This window comes from Scardinius erythrophthalmus, assembly GCF_964197995.2.
Source record: "Scardinius erythrophthalmus genome assembly, chromosome: 8".
NCBI classification, from domain to species: domain Eukaryota; kingdom Metazoa; phylum Chordata; class Actinopteri; order Cypriniformes; family Leuciscidae; genus Scardinius; species Scardinius erythrophthalmus.
This window is the reverse complement of record NC_138228.1, coordinates 49,428,817-49,448,087: the sequence shown is the minus strand read 5'-3', so window position 1 is coordinate 49,448,087 and position 19,271 is coordinate 49,428,817. Positions and strand designations below refer to the sequence as shown.

The window sequence follows — 19,271 nt, the reverse complement described above, 5'->3', positions numbered from 1 at the left end:
TGTGTGTAATGCAGTGTGTTGTGTGTGTGCAGTGGTGAATCAGGTGTGTGTAATGCAGTGTGTTGTGTGTGTGCAGTGGTGAATCAGGTGTGTGTAATGCAGTGTGTTGTGTGTGTGCAGTGGTGAATAAGGAGTGTGTAATGCTGTGTGTTGTGTGTGTGCAGTGGTGAATCAGGAGTGTGTAATGCAGTGTGTTGTTTGTGTGCAGTGGTGAATCAGGTGTGTGTAATGCAGTGTGTTGTGTGTGTGCAGTGGTGAGTCAGGTGTGTGTAATGCAGTGTGTTGTGTGTGTGCAGTGGTGAATCAGGAGTGTGTAATGCAGTGTGTTGTGTGTTTGTGCAGTGGTGAGTCAGGTGTGTGTAATGCAGTGTGTTGTGTGTGTGCAGTGGTGAATCAGGTATGTGTAATGCAGTGTGTTGTGTGTGTGCAGTGGTGAATCAGGTGTGTGTAATGCAGTGTGTTGTGTGTGAATCAGGTGTGTGTAATGCAGTGGTGAGTCAGGTGTGTGTAATGCAGTGTGTTGTGTGTGTGCAGTGGTGAGTCAGGTGTGTGTAATGCAGTGTGTTGTGTGTGTGCAGTGGTGAATCAGGTGTGTGTAATGCAGTGTGTTGTGTGTGTGCAGTGGTGAGTCAGGTGTGTGTAATGCAGTGTGTTGTGTGTGTGCAGTGGTGAATCAGGTATGTGTAATGCAGTGTGTTGTGTGTGTGCAGTGGTGAGTCAGGTGTGTGTAATGCAGTGTGTTGTGTGTGAATCAGGTGTGTGTAATGCAGTGTGTTGTGTGTGAATCAGGTGTGTGTAATGCAGTGTGTTGTGTGTGTGCAGTGGTGAATCAGGTGTGTGTAATGCAGTGTGTTGTGTGTGTGCAGTGGTGAATCAGGTGTGTGTAATGCAGTGCGTTGTGTGTGAATCAGGTGTGTGTAATGCAGTGTGTTGTGTGTGTGCCGTGGTGAATCAGGTGTGTGTAATGCAGTGTGTTGTGTGTGTGTGCAGTGGTGAATCAGGTGTGTGTAATGCAGTGTGTTGTGTGTGTGCAGTGGTGAATCAGGTGTGTGTAATGCAGTGTGTTGTGTGTGTGCAGTGGTGAATCAGGTATGTGTAATGCAGTGTGGTGTGTGTGCAGTGGTGAATCAGGTGTGTGTAATGCAGTGTGTTGTGTGTGAATCAGGTGTGTGTAATGCAGTGTGTTGTGTGTGAATCAGGTGTGTGTAATGCAGTGTGTTGTGTGTGTGCAGTGGTGAATCAGGTGTGTGTAATGCAGTGTGTTGTGTGTGTGCAGTGGTGAATCAGGTGTGTGTAATGCAGTGTGTTGTGTGTGAATCAGGTGTGTGTAATGCAGTGTGTTGTGTGTGTGCCGTGGTGAATCAGGTGTGTGTAATGCAGTGTGTTGTGTGTGAATCAGGTGTGTGTAATGCAGTGTGTTGTGTGTGAATCAGGTGTGTGTAATGCAGTGTGTTGTGTGTGTGCAGTGGTGAATCAGGTGTGTGTAATGCAGTGTGTTGTGTGTGAATCAGGTGTGTGTAATGCAGTGTGTTGTGTGTGTGCAGTGGTGAATCAGGTGTGTGTAATGCAGTGTGTTGTGTGTGTGCAGTGGTGAATCAGGTGTGTGTAATGCAGTGTGTTGTGTGTGTGCAGTGCTGAATCAGGTGTGTGTAATGCAGTGTGTTGTGTGTGAATCAGGTTTTTGTAATGCAGTGTGTTGTGTGTGAATCAGGTGTGTGTAATGCAGTGTGTTGTGTGTGAATCAGGTGTGTGTAATGCAGTGTGTTGTGTGTGTGCAGTGGTGAATCAGGTGTGTGTAATGCAGTGTGTTGTGTGTGAATCAGGTTTTTGTAATGCAGTGTGTTGTGTGTGAATCAGGTGTGTGTAATGCAGTGTGTTGTGTGTGTGCAGTGGTGAATCAGGTGTGTGTAATGCAGTGTGTTGTGTGTGAATCAGGTGTGTGTAATGCAGTGTGTTGTGTGTGAATCAGGTGTGTGTAATGCAGTGTGTTGTGTGTGAATCAGGTGTGTGTAATGCAGTGTGTTGTGTGTGAATCAGGTGTGTGTAATGCAGTGTGTTGTGTGTGAATCAGGTGTGTGTAATGCAGTGTGTTGTGTGTGAATCAGGTTTTTGTAATGCAGTGTGTTGTGTGTGAATCAGGTGTGTGTAATGCAGTGTGTTGTGTGTGTGCAGTGGTGAGTCAGGTGTGTGTAATGCAGTGTGTTGTGTTTGTGCAGTGGTGAATCAGGTGTGTGTAATGCAGTGTGTTGTGTGTGAATCAGGTGTGTGTAATGCAGTGTGTTGTGTGTGAATCAGGTGTGTGTAATGCAGTGTGTTGTGTGTGTGCCGTGGTGAATCAGGTGTGTGTAATGCAGTGTGTTGTGTGTGAATCAGGTGTGTGTAATGCAGTGTGTTGTGTGTGAATCAGGTGTGTGTAATGCAGTGTGTTGTGTGTGAATCAGGTGTGTGTAATGCAGTGTGTTGTGTGTGTGCAGTGGTGAATCAGGTGTGTGTAATGCAGTGTGTTGTGTGTGAATCAGGTTTTTGTAATGCAGTGTGTTGTGTGTGAATCAGGTGTGTGTAATGCAGTGTGTTGTGTGTGTGCAGTGGTGAATCAGGTGTGTGTAATGCAGTGTGTTGTGTGTGAATCAGGTGTGTGTAATGCAGTGTGTTGTGTGTGAATCAGGTGTGTGTAATGCAGTGTGTTGTGTGTGAATCAGGTGTGTGTAATGCAGTGTGTTGTGTGTGAATCAGGTTTTTGTAATGCAGTGTGTTGTGTGTGAATCAGGTGTGTGTAATGCAGTGTGTTGTGTGTGTGCAGTGGTGAATCAGGTGTGTGTAATGCAGTGTGTTGTGTGTGAATCAGGTGTGTGTAATGCAGTGTGTTGTGTGTGAATCAGGTGTGTGTAATGCAGTGTGTTGTGTGTGAATCAGGTTTTTGTAATGTCAAGTCAAGTCAAATCAACTTTATTTATATAGCGCTTTTCACAATACAGATTGTATCAAAGCAGCTTCACAGTATTAAATAAAATAGTACATCAGTGTTTGTTTCTGGTGTAAAACATCCACGTTTGGTAATGCAGATCAATAGCACTGTTGAATCGATTAATCAAATTAAGTATCCCCAACTGCAGTGTGTTGTGTGTGAATCAGGTGTGTGTAATGCAGTGTGTTGTGTGTGTGCCGTGGTGAATCAGGTGTGTGTAATGCAGTGTGTTGTGTTTGTGCAGTGGTGAATCAGGTGTGTGTAATGCAGTGTGTTGTGTGTGAATCAGGTGTGTGTAATGCAGTGTGTTGTGTGTGAATCAGGTGTGTGTAATGCAGTGTGTTGTGTGTGTGCCGTGGTGAATCAGGTGTGTGTAATGCAGTGTGTTGTGTGTGAATCAGGTTTTTGTAATGCAGTGTGTTGTGTGTGAATCAGGTATGTGTAATGCAGTGTGTTGTGTGTCTGCAGTGGTGAATCAGGTGTGTGTAATGCAGTGTGTTGTGTGTGAATCAGGTGTGTGTAATGCAGTGTGTTGTGTGTGAATCAGGTGTGTGTAATGCAGTGTGTTGTGTGTGTGCAGTGGTGAATCAGGTGTGTGTAATGCAGTGTGTTGTGTGTGTGCAGTGGTGAATCAGGTGTGTGTAATGCAGTGTGTTGTGTGTGTGCAGTGGTGAATCAGGTGTGTGTAATGCAGTGTGTTGTGTGTGTGCAGTGGTGAATCAGGTGTGTGTAATGCAGTGTGTTGTGTGTGTGCAGTGGTGAATCAGGTGTGTGTAATGCAGTGTGTTGTGTGTGTGCAGTGGTGAATCAGGTGTGTGTAATGCAGTGTGTTGTGTGTGTGCAGTGGTGAATCAGGTGTGTGTAATGCAGTGTGTTGTGTGTGTGCAGTGCTGAATCAGGTGTGTGTAATGCAGTGTGTTGTGTGTGTGCCGTGGTGAATCAGGTGTGTGTAATGCAGTGTGTTGTGTGTGAATCAGGTTTTTGTAATGCAGTGTGTTGTGTGTGAATCAGGTATGTGTAATGCAGTGTGTTGTGTGTCTGCAGTGGTGAATCAGGTGTGTGTAATGCAGTGTGTTGTGTGTGAATCAGGTGTGTGTAATGCAGTGTGTTGTGTGTGAATCAGGTGTGTGTAATGCAGTGTGTTGTGTGTGTGCAGTGGTGAATCAGGTGTGTGTAATGCAGTGTGTTGTGTGTGTGCAGTGGTGAATCAGGTGTGTGTAATGCAGTGTGTTGTGTGTGTGCAGTGGTGAATCAGGTGTGTGTAATGCAGTGTGTTGTGTGTGTGCAGTGCTGAATCAGGTGTGTGTAATGCAGTGTGTTGTGTGTGTGCAGTGGTGATCGACATGGACGGGAGGATCTACGCTCGCTCCTGGAACGGAGGAATCCTGTCCGGAGGGTTCGAGAAGAACCCGAAGCCCATCTTCACTGAGGGCCGGAACCAGCTGGAGATCCAGAACATGCAGGAGGACTGGGATCACTTCGGTACAGTAGATGCGCGCACACACACACACACACACACACACACACACACACACAGATCCAGAGCATGCAGGAGGACTGGGATCACTTCAGTACAGTAGTTGCACACACACACACACACACACACACACACACACACACACACACACACACACACACAGATCCAGAGCATGCAGGAGGACTGGGATCACTTCAGTACAGTAGTTGCACACACACACACACACACACACACACACACACACACACACACAGATCCAGAGCATGCAGGAGGACTGGGATCACTTCAGTACAGTAATTGCACACACACACACACACACACACACACACACACACACACACACACACACACACACACACACACACACACACACACACACACACACACACACAGATCCAGAGCATGCAGGAGGACTGGGATCACTTCAGTACAGTAGTTGCACACACACACACACACACACACACACACACACACACACAGATCCAGAGCATGCACACACAGATCCAGAGCATGCAGGAGGACTGGGATCACTTCAGTACAGTAGTTGCACACACACACACACACACACACAGATCCAGAGCATGCAGGAGGACTGGGATCACTTCAGTACAGTAGTTGCACACACACACACACACACACACACACACACACACACACAGATCCAGAGCATGCAGGAGGACTGGGATCACTTCAGTACAGTAGTTGCACACACACACACACACACACACAGATCCAGAGCATGCAGGAGGACTGGGATCACTTCAGTACAGTAGTTGCACACACACACACACACACAGATCCAGAGCATGCAGGAGGACTGGGATCACTTCAGTACAGTAGTTGCACACACACACACACACACACACACACACACACACAGATCCAGAGCATGCAGGAGGACTGGGATCACTTCAGTACAGTAGTTGCACACACACACACACACACACACACACACACAGATCCAGAGCATGCAGGAGGACTGGGATCACTTCAGTACAGTAGTTGCACACACACACACACACACACACACACACACACACACACACACACACAGATCCAGAGCATGCAGGAGGACTGGGATCACTTCGGTAGAGGATGCCACTCATACACTCGCTGCTAGCATGAGATGTTTCGCAGGTCGTTCACACTGCTCTTGTCCAGTGCTAGCTCTGTTTCGCGGTGTTCAGATATTCCTGAATTATGCCTGTCATCCAGGATCACTGTCGTGCCTCTTACACAATCACATGGTCATTATTTGGCAAGGCAAGTTTATTTATATAGCACATTTCATACACAATGGCAATTCAAAGTGCTTTACATAGAAGAAATTAAAATAATAAAAAGAAATAAGGATAAAGGATATGAAGGATATGAAGTCAAGTCATATTAATTACTGTAGCACATTATTTCAGAAACGCTCTTATGCTTGTTAAACGCGGGAAAGGAAATGGCTCAAAAAATCAAGATCTGCTTTGCTAATTACTATTCAGAATAACATGTGTCACTGTTTTTAATAATGTGCAATACATACATATCTGTCAACAAACTCATGGCTAGTGGATTATGAACATTGTAGTTAGGGTGAGTTTCACATCCCTAGCTTTAGGAAGGTGTGTATGCCGTCATACGGTGCGGGGGTGTTGTGTGTGAGACGCCTGTGCTCTCAGTGTAACTCAGGCTTGTTCAGTATGTGAAGATATTTCCAGCTTGTTCGCTGGCCTTTATTCTTTATTATTACCCCTCCTCTGTCTCCGTCTGTCCTTGTCTTCTCCTTGAACTCTTCAACATGTTTTCCTTGCCCTCACTTGTAAGATGGAAAAAATGAAATCATGTTGTCTTATAAATTGCTGTTCTTGTTAACATTTGTTGATGTAAACTGGTGAGTGGTGTAGTAGTCGTTGCTCAACCGCTGAGATCTAACTTTAGCAGTGCCGTGATCGTCCGCTCCTGCGTCTCGTCTTTCAAACGCTTGGGAATGTTTGTTCTGTCATAATGACCCACACATCAGATTGGCTTTATTAGCGCTAGTTAAAAGTCTGATGCAGGATACAAAACTCTACAAGCGAAGGTCGCTGATAGATGAAACAATAACCAGCCAGTCAGATTTCTTAACCAGCCAATTTATCAAAAGCAAAAAACTAATTTAGCGTGCTTTACTAAGTCATTGTAATTTGCACATAAAATGGACCTTCCCGAAAACTCCACCCTGGATTTATAAAGGCTTTGTTACTTCAGATTTGATAGTTAAACATGTGTATGTTAAAGGGTTAGTTCACCCAAAAATGAAAATTCTGTCAGTAATTACTCACCCTCATGTTGTTCCAACCGCGTAACACCTTCGTTCATCTTCGGAACATAAATTAAGATATTTTTGATGAAATCTGAGAGTTGTCTCACTCCTCCATAGGCTTTCAGAGGGACCGAAACTTGCTGGCCCAGAAAAGTTATTAAAGAGATCGTTAATATAGTCCAAGTGACTCCAGTGGCTCAATCTTAAGTATATCAAGTGACGAGAATACTTTTTGTGCGCAAAAACAAACAAAAATAACGACTTTATTCCACTTTTAATTTCCTTCTCTCTGGACCTCTAGTTGGTTCGCGTAGTCTTTTTGCGCAGCGCGTCTGTGTTACACGTCACCACGTAGGCTCACTATTGGCCGACGCCGGTCATGTGTGTGATGCATGATGACGTGCAACACAGACGCGCAGCGCAAAAACACTACGAGGCCCAGAGAGAAGGAAATGAAAAGTGGAATAAAGTCGTTATTTTTGTTTGTTTTTGCGCACAAAAAGTATTCTCGTCACTTGATATACTTAAGATTGAGCCACTGGAGTCACTTGGACTATATTAACGATCTCTTTAATAACTTTTCTGGGCCAGCAGGTTTCGGTCACATAGCAGCCTATGGAGGAGTGAGACATGGCTCAGATTTCATCAAAAATATCTTAATTTGTGTTCCGAAGATGAACGAAGGTCTTACGCGGTTGGAACAACACGAGGGTGAGTAATTACTGACAGAATTTTCATTTTTGGGTGAACTAACCCTTTAATGGGTTTCAATCATTCATATATATACAGTGGGGAGAACATGTATTTGATACACTGCCGATTTTGCAGGTTTTCCCACTTACAAAGCATGTAGAAGTCTGTAATTTTAATCATAGGTACTCTTCAACTGTGAGAGACGGAATCTATAACAAATGTCACCTGTCACAGGGTAAGCCTGTGACTATGCACGGACTGAACACGCACACACACACGCACATTTCATACATACATCGGCGTCATGTTAACACGGTCTGTTTGCCGGCACTGACAATCATATGTACACGGACTTGTGTAAAATTTGATGTTATTGTATGTTTAAAGGTGTGTTGTGGTGTATTATGTCCTGTGTGTTAGTATTACCTGGTTTACGTGAGTTATATGGGGAATCAGTGGATGTAACATCAGTGTATATAACATAGTAGGATTGTTGTCTGATGTACAGAAATAAAACACCTCACTATTATTATTTGGTTTATAAGATTTATTCAGTACAGTGTTAAGAGTCATACAAATATACTTACCACATTTGACGAGTCATTTGCCAAACCTGTTCAGTTAAAAATCCGGTTTATTTATACTTGGTGTTCGCGCCATCTTGGTAATGCGTCCGTGTGTGTGACGTCACCCGGGGGTTCCATCCATCATAGCTTTACAAAAGAAATGTTTTATGAGTTATTTGTTTTATTATTTGAGTGTACATAATGTGTGTGTTATGTGTATATCTACAGATATGAGTTGATGTATGTATTATTGTTATTATTATATGTATATGTGATTTATGTGAAATATAATTACCTTTTCAAATGGTATGTCCCGGACCATGGGAGGAGTTAGGCCTATAAAAAGGCTCCAGAAATTTAGTATGGGGATGGGAAGTGCTGTTTGTGTCGTGCGGCTGCACGTACAGGTCAGAGTTTGTCTTGTTAATATAATTTATTTTTATTATGTGTTTGGTGTAGTTTGTATTTAAGTTTTTTTGTTTGTTTTTGTGTTTTGTTTCCCAATTATTGAGATTCATCGTGTGGCAAAAATAAAATGTGTTCGTGAACCTGACCAACGGCTTCTTCTGTCACTTTGGGCCTCCATCCGCTACTGCTATCTTAACAGTTGGTGTCAGAAGTAAAGGAAATAAATAGCGGTAAAAGTGACAGTGAATCAAAATGCCACCGAAGACCAGAGGTCAGGTGACTACAGATGTGGAAACGGAAGAAGATCAAGGTGCAGTGGGTGGTGTTCCAGAGGAAAGTTTCCAACCTGCTGAGGTTCCAACCACCACAGGTGATGCAGCTGTGACAGCCCTGGCAGGGATGTTTCAGGCCTTCCTGCAGTACCAGAAGGAGAGGGACGAGAGGCAAGAGAGAGAGTCAGCTCGACGGGAGCAGCAGTACAAGGTCCTCAATCATCAGGTCACGCAGATGCAGATGGACGTGGAGCGTACTAGGCATAAAGCTACTTGTTCAGATCAGCCAGTTACACGAGTGCTGGATCATGTGCCTCCGTTGCCAAAGCTACAAGACAGTGATGATGTTGAACATTTTCTGACTACGTTCGAGAGACTGGCGGAGGTGTACAGGTTGCCAAGGGAGGACTGGGCTGTTCATCTGATTCCTTTGCTCACTGGAAAAGCGAGAAGTGCTTTTGTCGCCATGTCTCCTGCTTTTACCTCTGACTATGATAGAGTTAAAGAGGTAATTCTCAAGAAGTATGAGATTAGTCCAGAGACTTATAGACTGAGATTTCGTTCATTAAACACAGCCTTTGATGAGTCCCCGACAGAGTTGTACATCCGCTTAAAGGACTTGTTCTCAAAGTGGGTCCAGCTGGAGGTGAGCAGCAAGACAGAAGTGATGGAGATCTTGGTGTTGGAGCAGTATATGAAGGTGCTGTATCCAGAGGTGAGGACTTGGGTGAAGGAGAGAAAACCCAGCACTGGAGGAGAAGCAGCCGACCTGGTAGAATCCTATATAGCAGCGCGGAAAGGATCTTCTGGGACCTTTCGGTATTCTGGTATCTTTCCAGCAGCAAGAGGTAAGTCTGTGGGGTCAGGGGGTAGTTCGTTCTCTCAAAGTCAAGCCCAAATTTTGAAAACCACTCACCTGAAGCCCACACTACCGGTAGCTACACGCCAGACTTTGTCTAAAGACGATATAGTATGTTACAATTGTGCAGAGGCAGGGCATACTAGTCCACATTGCCCTTTGAGAAAACCTAAATCTGCCAGATTGTGTTATGTGCCCCAATCCAGCTCTAAGGTAGTAGTTAACCTAGATAAGGAACCCATCATTTCAGTGTTGTTGAATGGTAAGCCACTAACAGCGTTGGTAGACACAGGTTGTGTACGTACTCTAGTACAGTCACAGTATATACCCAGAGAGTCATGGACTGAAGAGACTGTAACGGTTTGTTGTGTACATGGAGACAAGTCAGAATTGCCTACCGCTGAGGTGTATTTGGAGGTTAACAGTCAGCCATTTTTGATGAACGTAGGTGTTGCCACGAATCTGCCATATCCAGTGTTGCTAGGGACTGATATGCCCATATTAGCAGATTTGGTGCAGGAGACAGCTTGGTGTGGAGTAGTTACTCAAGCGCAGGCTCAAAAGTTTACCCAGGTGTCCCAACCCCAAGATTCTGTAGATAGCACCCTTCAGGAGATGCCATTTTTTATAGAAGAAAGTTTAGGTGAAGAAGGGTTGTCCGAGGAAGATAGATTGGACAGACGCAGAAAAAGGGTTGCAGACTTGATGGATAGCGCAGAACAGGCAGAGTATGAGTGGGAAGAACCTGAGATTGGTGAGTCAGATTTGGTCATACCCAGTGAACTAGGACAGCTTCAGAAAGAGGATGTCACGTTGTCTGCATGCTTTGAGAAAGTTGGCAAAGATGAGACTGTGAGTTCATTTTATGGTGAGAGGTTCCTGGTGAAACAGGGTCTTCTTTACAGACAAAGTGAAGAAGGCACGCAGTTAGTAGTACCCAAAGCACAGCGCAGGAAGGTGTTAGAACTCAGCCATGCTATTCCCTGGGCAGGTCATATGGGCTTCATGAAAACGTTAATGAGAATTTCCAAACGATTTTATTGGCCCGGTATGTATAGCGAAGTGAAGGAATATTGCAAGACTTGTCCTGAGTGTCAGTTGACAGTTGGCAGAACACCTGCAAAGGCACCTCTTATTCCGATACCTGCAGTTGATACACCTTTTGAAAGGATAGGGGTTGACATTGTCGGACCTGTAGAGAGAAGTCAAAAAGGGAACCGGTTTATTCTGGTAATTTGTGATTATGCAACCAGATACCCAGAGGCCTACCCCTTGAGAGAGGTCACTTCAAAACAGATTGCATCTGCACTTTTAAACTTCTTCTCGCATGTAGGCATCCCTAAAGAAGTGTTAACTGACCAAGGTCCCAATTTCATGAGTCGCACTCTGCAGCAGGTCTATCAGTTACTGGGCATTAAGAGAGTTCGAACTACTCCATATCACCCACAGACTGATGGTCTGGTAGAAAGATTTAATCAGACCTTAAAAGGCATGTTGAAGAAGTTTGTGTCTGAAACCGGAAAAGACTGGGACAAGTGGCTGCCTTACCTTTTGTTTGCTTACCGTGAAGTTCCCCAAGCATCCACTGGGTTTTCTCCTTTCGAATTACTTTTTGCTCACCAGGTCCGAGGTCCATTGGATGTGTTGAGAGACAGTTGGGAAGCTAGTGGCAAGCTACCCAAGCAAAACACCCTTTCTTACATCCTCAAAATGAGAGAGCAGTTACAACTGGCATCTACCCGAGCACGAGAGAACTTGCAACAGGCACAAGTGAAGCAGAAGGCATGGTACGACCAGAAGGCCAGGTCCCGAACCTTTCAATCAGGAGAGAAAGTGTTATTGCTGCTACCGACATCAGAGAACAAACTGTTGGCCAAATGGCAAGGTCCTTACCAGGTGAGGAAGAAGGTTGGTCCTGTAACGTATGAAATCGAAATGCCATCTAGAAATAAACCTTTGCAAACTTTCCACGTCAATATGTTGAAGAAGTGGCACAGTCCGTCTTCACTGCCAGAACCAGCAGGGGCAGCCGTGAAAGAGCTCTTGGTGAGGGCAGTGCTGGAGGAGGACGAAGTAGAGGAGCAGTACTTACCTGTTCATCAAAGTGAGTGCCCTTTAAATCTGCAGCATCTGACAACTGAACAGAGAAATCAATTGCAAGAATGCATACCTGACCAACTGTTCCTGGACACACCTGGGAAAACAGACCTAGTACAACATCACATCTACTTGAAGGACTTGAAACCGATCCGACAACCAGTTTACCGAGTTCCAGAAAGGCTGTTGCCCATCATGAAGCAAGAATTGGAGATGATGCAGAAACTGGAGGTTATAGAACCATCATTCAGTGAGTGGAATAACCCCATCGTGTTAGTACCTAAGAAAGATGGGTCCCTCAGATTCTGTTTGGACTTCAGGAAACTCAACTCGGTGAGCAAATTTGATCCTTACCCTATGCCCAGAGTGGACGATTTGATTGAGAAACTTGGTAGTGCAAAGTATCTTACAACTCTTGATCTGTGCAAAGGCTATTGGCAAGTGCCCTTAAGTCCAGATAGCAAAGAACTTACAGCATTCAAGACACCGTTTGGGCACTATCAATTCCGGGTCCTTCCTTTCGGGCTGCATGGGGCACCTGCGACCTTTCAGAGGATGATTGATCAGATCCTTCAGGGAACTGAGAATTTCGCTGCAGCATATTTGGATGACATCATTATTTATAGTAGGACATGGCAGGGTCATCTGGAACATCTCAAGGAAGTGTTAACCCGAATAAAGAATGCTGGACTTACCATTCGCTCAGACAAGTGCACTATAGCGAAGACGGAGACCTGCTACCTTGGTCATGTGCTGGGGCATGGAATCATACGCCCTCAGGTAGGGAAGGTTGAGGCCATTAAACAGGCTGAGCGGCCTGTAACAAAGAAACACGTGCGATCCTTCCTTGGCCTGGTGGGGTGGTATAGACGTTTCATCCCAAACTTCTCTGCGAGGGCCGTAGCCCTTACTGAACTGACAAAAAAGAGTAAACCTAACAAGCTTAATTGGACGACAGATTGTGACCGTGCTTTCGTGGATTTGAAGGATGCTTTGTGCAAAGAGTCAGTGTTGCAAAGTCCAGATTTTGAACAACCCTTTACAGTTCAGACCGATGCTTCACAATTTGGCCTTGGGGCTGTGCTTTTACAGGGAGAGCAGGGGCACTTGAGACCCATTGCTTTTATCAGCAGAAAACTCCTTCCACGAGAAACACGGTATTCAACCGTAGAGAAAGAGTGCCTAGCTGTTAAATGGGCCTTAGACTCTTTTAGGTATTACCTCATGGGTAGGAAGTTTAAGTTGGAGACTGATCATCGGGCACTGGTTTGGCTTGGTCGAATGAAGGACACGAATGCCCGTATAACACGGTGGTTCCTGGCTGTGCAGCCATTTGATTTTGAAGTTTTGTATCGGACTGGCTCTGAGAACTGCACGGCAGATTTCCTCTCCAGGACACCACGAGTGGTGTCTAGGGAAGGGGGAGGAAATGTCACAGGGTAAGCCTGTGACTATGCACGGACTGAACACGCACACACACACGCACATTTCATACATACATCGGCGTCATGTTAACACGGTCTGTTTGCCGGCACTGACAATCATATGTACACGGACTTGTGTAAAATTTGATGTTATTGTATGTTTAAAGGTGTGTTGTGGTGTATTATGTCCTGTGTGTTAGTATTACCTGGTTTACGTGAGTTATATGGGGAATCAGTGGATGTAACATCAGTGTATATAACATTGTAGGATTGTTGTCTGATGTACAGAAATAAAACACCTCACTATTATTATTTGGTTTATAAGATTTATTCAGTACAGTGTTAAGAGTCATACAAATATACTTACCACATTTGACGAGTCATTTGCCAAACCTGTTCAGTTAAAAATCCGGTTTATTTATACTTGGTGTTCGCGCCATCTTGGTAATGCGTCCGTGTGTGTGACGTCACCCGGGGGTTCCATCCATCATAGCTTTACAAAAGAAATGTTTTATGAGTTATTTGTTTTATTATTTGAGTGTACATAATGTGTGTGTTATGTGTATATCTACAGATATGAGTTGATGTATGTATTATTGTTATTATTATATGTATATGTGATTTATGTGAAATATAATTACCTTTTCAAATGGTATGTCCCGGACCATGGGAGGAGTTAGGCCTATAAAAAGGCTCCAGAAATTTAGTATGGGGATGGGAAGTGCTGTTTGTGTCGTGCGGCTGCACGTACAGGTCAGAGTTTGTCTTGTTAATATAATTTATTTTTATTATGTGTTTGGTGTAGTTTGTATTTAAGTTTTTTTGTTTGTTTTTGTGTTTTGTTTCCCATTTATAGAGATTCATCGTGTGGCAAAAATAAAATGTGTTCGTGAACCTGACCAACGGCTTCTTCTGTCACTTTGGGCCTCCATCCGCTACTGCTATCTTAACATCACCACTTATGATTTTTAAGTAATTAATTTGCATTTTATTGCATGACATAAGTATTTGATGCATCAGAAAAGCAGAACTTAATATTTGGTACAGAAACCTTTGTTTGCAATTACAGAGATCATACGTTTCCTGTAGTTCTTGCCCAGGTTTGCACACACTGCAGGGATTCTGGTCCACTCCTCCATACAGACCTTCTCCAGATCCTTCAGGTTTCGGGGCTGTCGCTGGGCAATACGGACTTTCAGCTCCTCCATAGATTTTCTATTGGGTTCAGTTCTGGAGACTGGCTAGGCCACTCCAGGACCTTGAGATGCTTCTTACGGAGCCACTCCTTAGTTGCCCTGGGTGTTTGTTTCGGGTCGTTGTCCTGCTGGAAGACCCAGCCACGACCCATCTTCAATGCTCTTACTGAGGGAAGAAGGTTGTTGGCCAAGATCTCGCGATACATGGCCCCATCCATCCTCCCCTCAATACGGTGCAGTCGTCCTGTACCCTTTGCAGAACAGCATCCCCAAAGAATGATGTTTCCACCTCTATGCTTCACGGTTGGGATGGTGTTTTTGGGGTTGTACCAGAAAGCTCTATTTTTGTCTCCTCAGAGCACATGACCTTCTCCCATTCCTCCTCTGGATCATCCAGATGGTCATTGGCAAACTTCAGACGGGCCTGGACATGCGCTGGCTTGAGCAGGGGGACCTTGCGTGCGCTGCAGGATTTTAATCCATGACGGCGTAGTGTGTTACTAATGGTTTTCTTTGAGACTGTGGTCCCAGTTCTCTTCAGGTCATTGACCAGGTCCTGCCGTGTAGTTCTGGGCTGATCCCTCACCTTCCTCATGATCATTGATGCCCCACGAGGTGAGATCTTGCATGGTGCCCCAGCCCGAGGGAGATTGACCGTCATCTTGAACTTCTTTCGATTTTCTAATAATTGCGCCAACAGTTGTTGCCTTCTCACCAAGCTGCTTGCCTATTGTCCTGTAGCCCATCCCAGCCTTGTGCAGGTCTACAATTTTATCCCTGATGTCCTTACACAGCTCTCTGGTCTCGGCCATTGTGGAGAGGTTGGAGAGTGTTTGATTGAGTGTGTGGACAGGTGTCTTTTATACAGGTAACGAGTTCAAACAGGTGCAGTTAATTCAGGTAATGAGTGGAGAACAGGAGGGCTTCTTAAAGAAAAACTAACAGGTCTGTGAGAGCCGGAATTCTTACTGGTTGGTAGGTGATTTAAATACTTATGTCATGCAATAAAATGCTAATTAATTATTTAAAGATCATACAATGTGATTTTCTGGATTTTTGTTTTAGATTCCGTCTCTCACAGTTGAAGTGTACCTATGATAAAAATTACAGACCTCTACATGCTTTGTAAGTAGGAAAACCTGCAAAATCGGCAGTGTATCAAATACTTGTTCTCCCCACTGTATATATATATATATATATATATATATATATATATGGCATGCATGCATTCACAGTTGGTATAATATTGCCCTCTACATGACTTACATCTTCTTCCGTTATTATCACTAGAGTTTCAGCTTCACTGATTATAATGGTGCTTAAGTTACCTAACATCAGCTGTGTTTGCACAGAAACACACGCGTATATGGTCATATATGAGTCTCCTGGATGAAGTATTGTCGTGTGGTTCCCCGCAGAGCCCACAGAAACACACGTGTATATGGTCATATGTGAGTTGTGAGTGTTGTCGTGTGGTTCCCCGTAGAGCCCATGTTGAGCGCTCTGCTGCGCCGGATGCCTGGGCTCGAGGCCTGTGAGATCCAACAGCTGGTCAACTGCCCAGAATCCTTCACTCCGGACATGCGCTGCCTGATGGGAGAGACGCCAGGGATCTATGGATACTTTGTGTTGGCGGGCATGAACTCGTCCGGGCTCTCGTTCGCGGGTGGAGCGGGGAAGTAAGAAAATAGCTCTGCTGGACGTTTCTGCAGCTTTAAGTTTGATAAGTTCACAACAGCTTCTTCTTCCCGCAGATATCTGGCAGAGTGGATGACGTACGGATACCCCAGTGCTAACGTGTGGCCGCTGGACATCAAGCGCTTTGGGAACCTGCAGAGCAGCCGCACATTCCTGCGCCATCGAGTGATGGAAGTCATGCGTGAGTATCAGCCACTCTTACTAACATGAGTATTAGCCACAGTTCCTGACAGAGACTCAAGTGAGTATTAGCCACAGTTCCTGACAGAGACTCAGGTGAGTATTAGCGAGTGAGTATTAGCCACAGCTACTGACAGAGACTCGAGTGAGTATTAGCGAGTGAGTATTAGCCACAGTTCCTGACAGAGATTCAAGTGAGTATTAGCCACATTTACTGACAGAGACTCGAGTGAGTATTAGCCACAGTTACTGACAGAGACTCGAGTGAGTATTAGCCACAGTTACTGACAGAGACTCGAGTGAGTATTAGCCACAGTTACTGACAGAGACTCAAGTGAGTATTAGCCACATTTACTGACAGAGACTCGAGTGAGTATTAGCCACAGTTACTGACAGAGACTCGAGTGAGTATTAGCCACAGTTACTGACAGAGACTCGAGTGAGTATTAGCCACAGTTATTGACAGAGACTCGAGTGAGTATTAGCCACAGTTACTGACAGAGACTCGAGTGAGTATTAGCCACAGTTATTGACAGAGACTCGAGTGAGTATTAGCCACAGTTACTGACAGAGACTCAAGTGAGTATTAGCGAGTGAGTATTAGCCACAGTTACTGACAGAGACTCGAGTGAGTATTAGCCACAGTTACTGACAGAGACTCGAGTGAGTATTAGCGAGTGAGTATTAGCCACAGTTCCTGACAGAGATTCAAGTGAGTATTAGCCACATTTACTGACAGAGACTCGAGTGAGTATTAGCCACAGTTACTGACAGAGACTCAAGTGAGTATTAGCCACAGTTACTGACAGAGACTCGAGTGAGTATTAGCCACAGTTACTGACAGAGACTCGAGTGAGTATTAGCCACATTTACTGACAGAGACTCCAGTGAGTATTAGCCCCATTTACTGACAGAGACTCAAGTGAGTATTAGCCACAGTTACTGACAGAGACTCAAGTGAGTATTAGCCACATTTACTGACAGAGACTCGAGTGAGTATTAGCCACATTTACTGACAGAGACTTGAGTGAGTATTAGCCACATTTACTGACAGACTCGAGTGAGTATTAGCCACATTTACTGACAGAGACTCGAGTGAGTATTAGCCCCATTTACTGACAGAGACTCAAGTGAGTATTAGCCACAGTTACTGACAGAGACTCAAGTGAGTATTAGCCACAGTTACTGACAGAGATTCAAGTGAGTATTAGCCACATTTACTGACAGAGACTCGAGTGAGTATTAGCCACATTTACTGACAGAGACTCGAGTGAGTTTTAGCCACATTTACTGACAGAGACTCGAGTGAGTATTAGCCACAGTTACTGACAGAGACTCAAGTGAGTATTAGCCACAGTTACTGACAGAGACTCAAGTGAGTATTTGCCACATTTACTGACAGAGACTCGAGTGAGTATTAGCCACATTTACTGACAGAGATTCAAGTGAGTATTAGCCACATTTACTGACAGAGACTTGAGTGAGTATTAGCCACAGTTACTGACAGAGACTCAAGTGAGTATTAGCCACAGTTACTGACAGAGACTCAAGTCAGTATTAGCCACAGTTCCTGACAGAGACTCGAGTGAGTATTAGCCACAGTTACTGACAGAGACTCGAGTGAGTATTAGCCACAGTTACTGACAGAGACTTGAGTATTATCCACAGTTCCTGACAGAGACTCAAGTGAGTATTAGCCACAGTTCCTGATAGAGACTCGAGTGAGTATTAGCCACAGTTACTGACAGAGACTCAAGTGAGTATTAGCCACAGTTACTGACAGAGACTCAAGTCAGTATTAGCCACAGTTCCTGAAAGAGACTCGAGTGAGTATTAGCCACAGTTACTGACAGAGACTCGAGTGAGTATTAGCCACAGTTACTGACAGAGACTCGAGTATTATCCACAGTTCCTGACAGAGACTCAAGTGAGTATTAGCCACATTTACTGACAGAGACTCGAGTGAGTATTAGCGAGTGAGTATTAGCCACAGTTACTGACAGAGACTCAAGTGAGTATTAGGCACAGTTACTGACAGAGACTCGAGTGAGTATTAGCCACAGTTACTGACAGAGACTCGAGTGAGTATTAGGCACAGTTACTGACAGAGACTCGAGTGAGTATTAGGCACAGTTACAGACAGAGACTCGAGTGAGTATTAGCCACAGTTACTGACAGAGACTCGAGTGAGTATTAGCCACAGTTACTGACAGACTCGAGTGAGTATTAGCCACAGTTACTGACAGAGACTCGAGTGAGTATTAGCCACAGTTACTGACAGACTCGAGTGAGTATTAGGCACAGTTATTGACAGAGACTCGAGTGAGTATTAGCCACAGTTACTGACAGAGACTCGAGTGAGTATTAGCCACAGTTACTGACAGACTCGAGTGAGTATTAGCCACAGTTACTGTCAGACTCGAGTGAGTATTAGCCACATTTACTGACAGAGACTTGAGTGAGTATTAGCCCCATTTACTGACAGAGACTCGAGTGAGTATTAGCCACATTTACTGACAGAGACTCGAGTGAGTATTAGCCACATTTACTGACAGAGACTCAAGTGAGTATTAGCCCCATTTACTGACAGAGATTCAAGTGAGTATTAGCCACATTTACTGACAGAGACTTGAGTGAGTATTAGCCACAGTTACTGACAGAGACTCAAGTGAGTATTAGCCACAGTTACTGACAGAGACTCGAGTGAGTATTAGCCACAGTTCCTGACAGAGACTCGAGTGAGTATTAGCCACAGTTACTGACAGAGACTCGAGTGAGTATTAGCCACAGTTACTGACAGAGACTCGAGTATTATCCACAGTTCCTGACAGAGACTCAAGTGAGTATTAGCCACATTTACTGACAGAGACTCGAGTGAGTATTAGCCACAGTTACTGACAGAGACTTGAGTGAGTATTAGCCACAGTTACTGACAGAGACTCGAGTGAGTATTAGCCACATTTACTGACAGAGATTCGAGTGAGTATTAGCCACAGTTACTGACAGAGACTCAAGTGAGTATTTGCCACATTTACTGACAGAGACTCGAGTGAGTATTAGCCACAGTTACTGACAGAGACTCGAGTCAGTATTAGCCACAGTTACTGACAGAGACTCGAGTGAGTATTAGCCACAGTTACTGACAG

General features: G+C 44.6%; 1 protein-coding gene across 3 annotated transcripts in view; it reads left to right on the top strand.

The window, feature by feature from the left end:
- The window catches only part of pdpr (pyruvate dehydrogenase phosphatase regulatory subunit), a 99,938-nt gene that overhangs the window by 49,134 nt on the left and 31,533 nt on the right, over nucleotides 1-19,271 (top strand). For 2 of the 3 annotated variants that reach the window (XM_081372283.1, XM_081372285.1), the window contains 3 exons: nucleotides 4,298-4,447; nucleotides 15,734-15,926; nucleotides 16,002-16,126. In XM_081372283.1, coding sequence (XP_081228409.1) covers nucleotides 4,298-4,447; nucleotides 15,734-15,926; nucleotides 16,002-16,126 — 468 coding nt within the window. Of the gene's footprint in view, nucleotides 1-4,297; nucleotides 4,448-5,490; nucleotides 5,531-15,733; nucleotides 15,927-16,001; nucleotides 16,127-19,271 lie in introns of those variants that run through there. The other variant, XM_081372284.1, reaches the window with a different exon arrangement.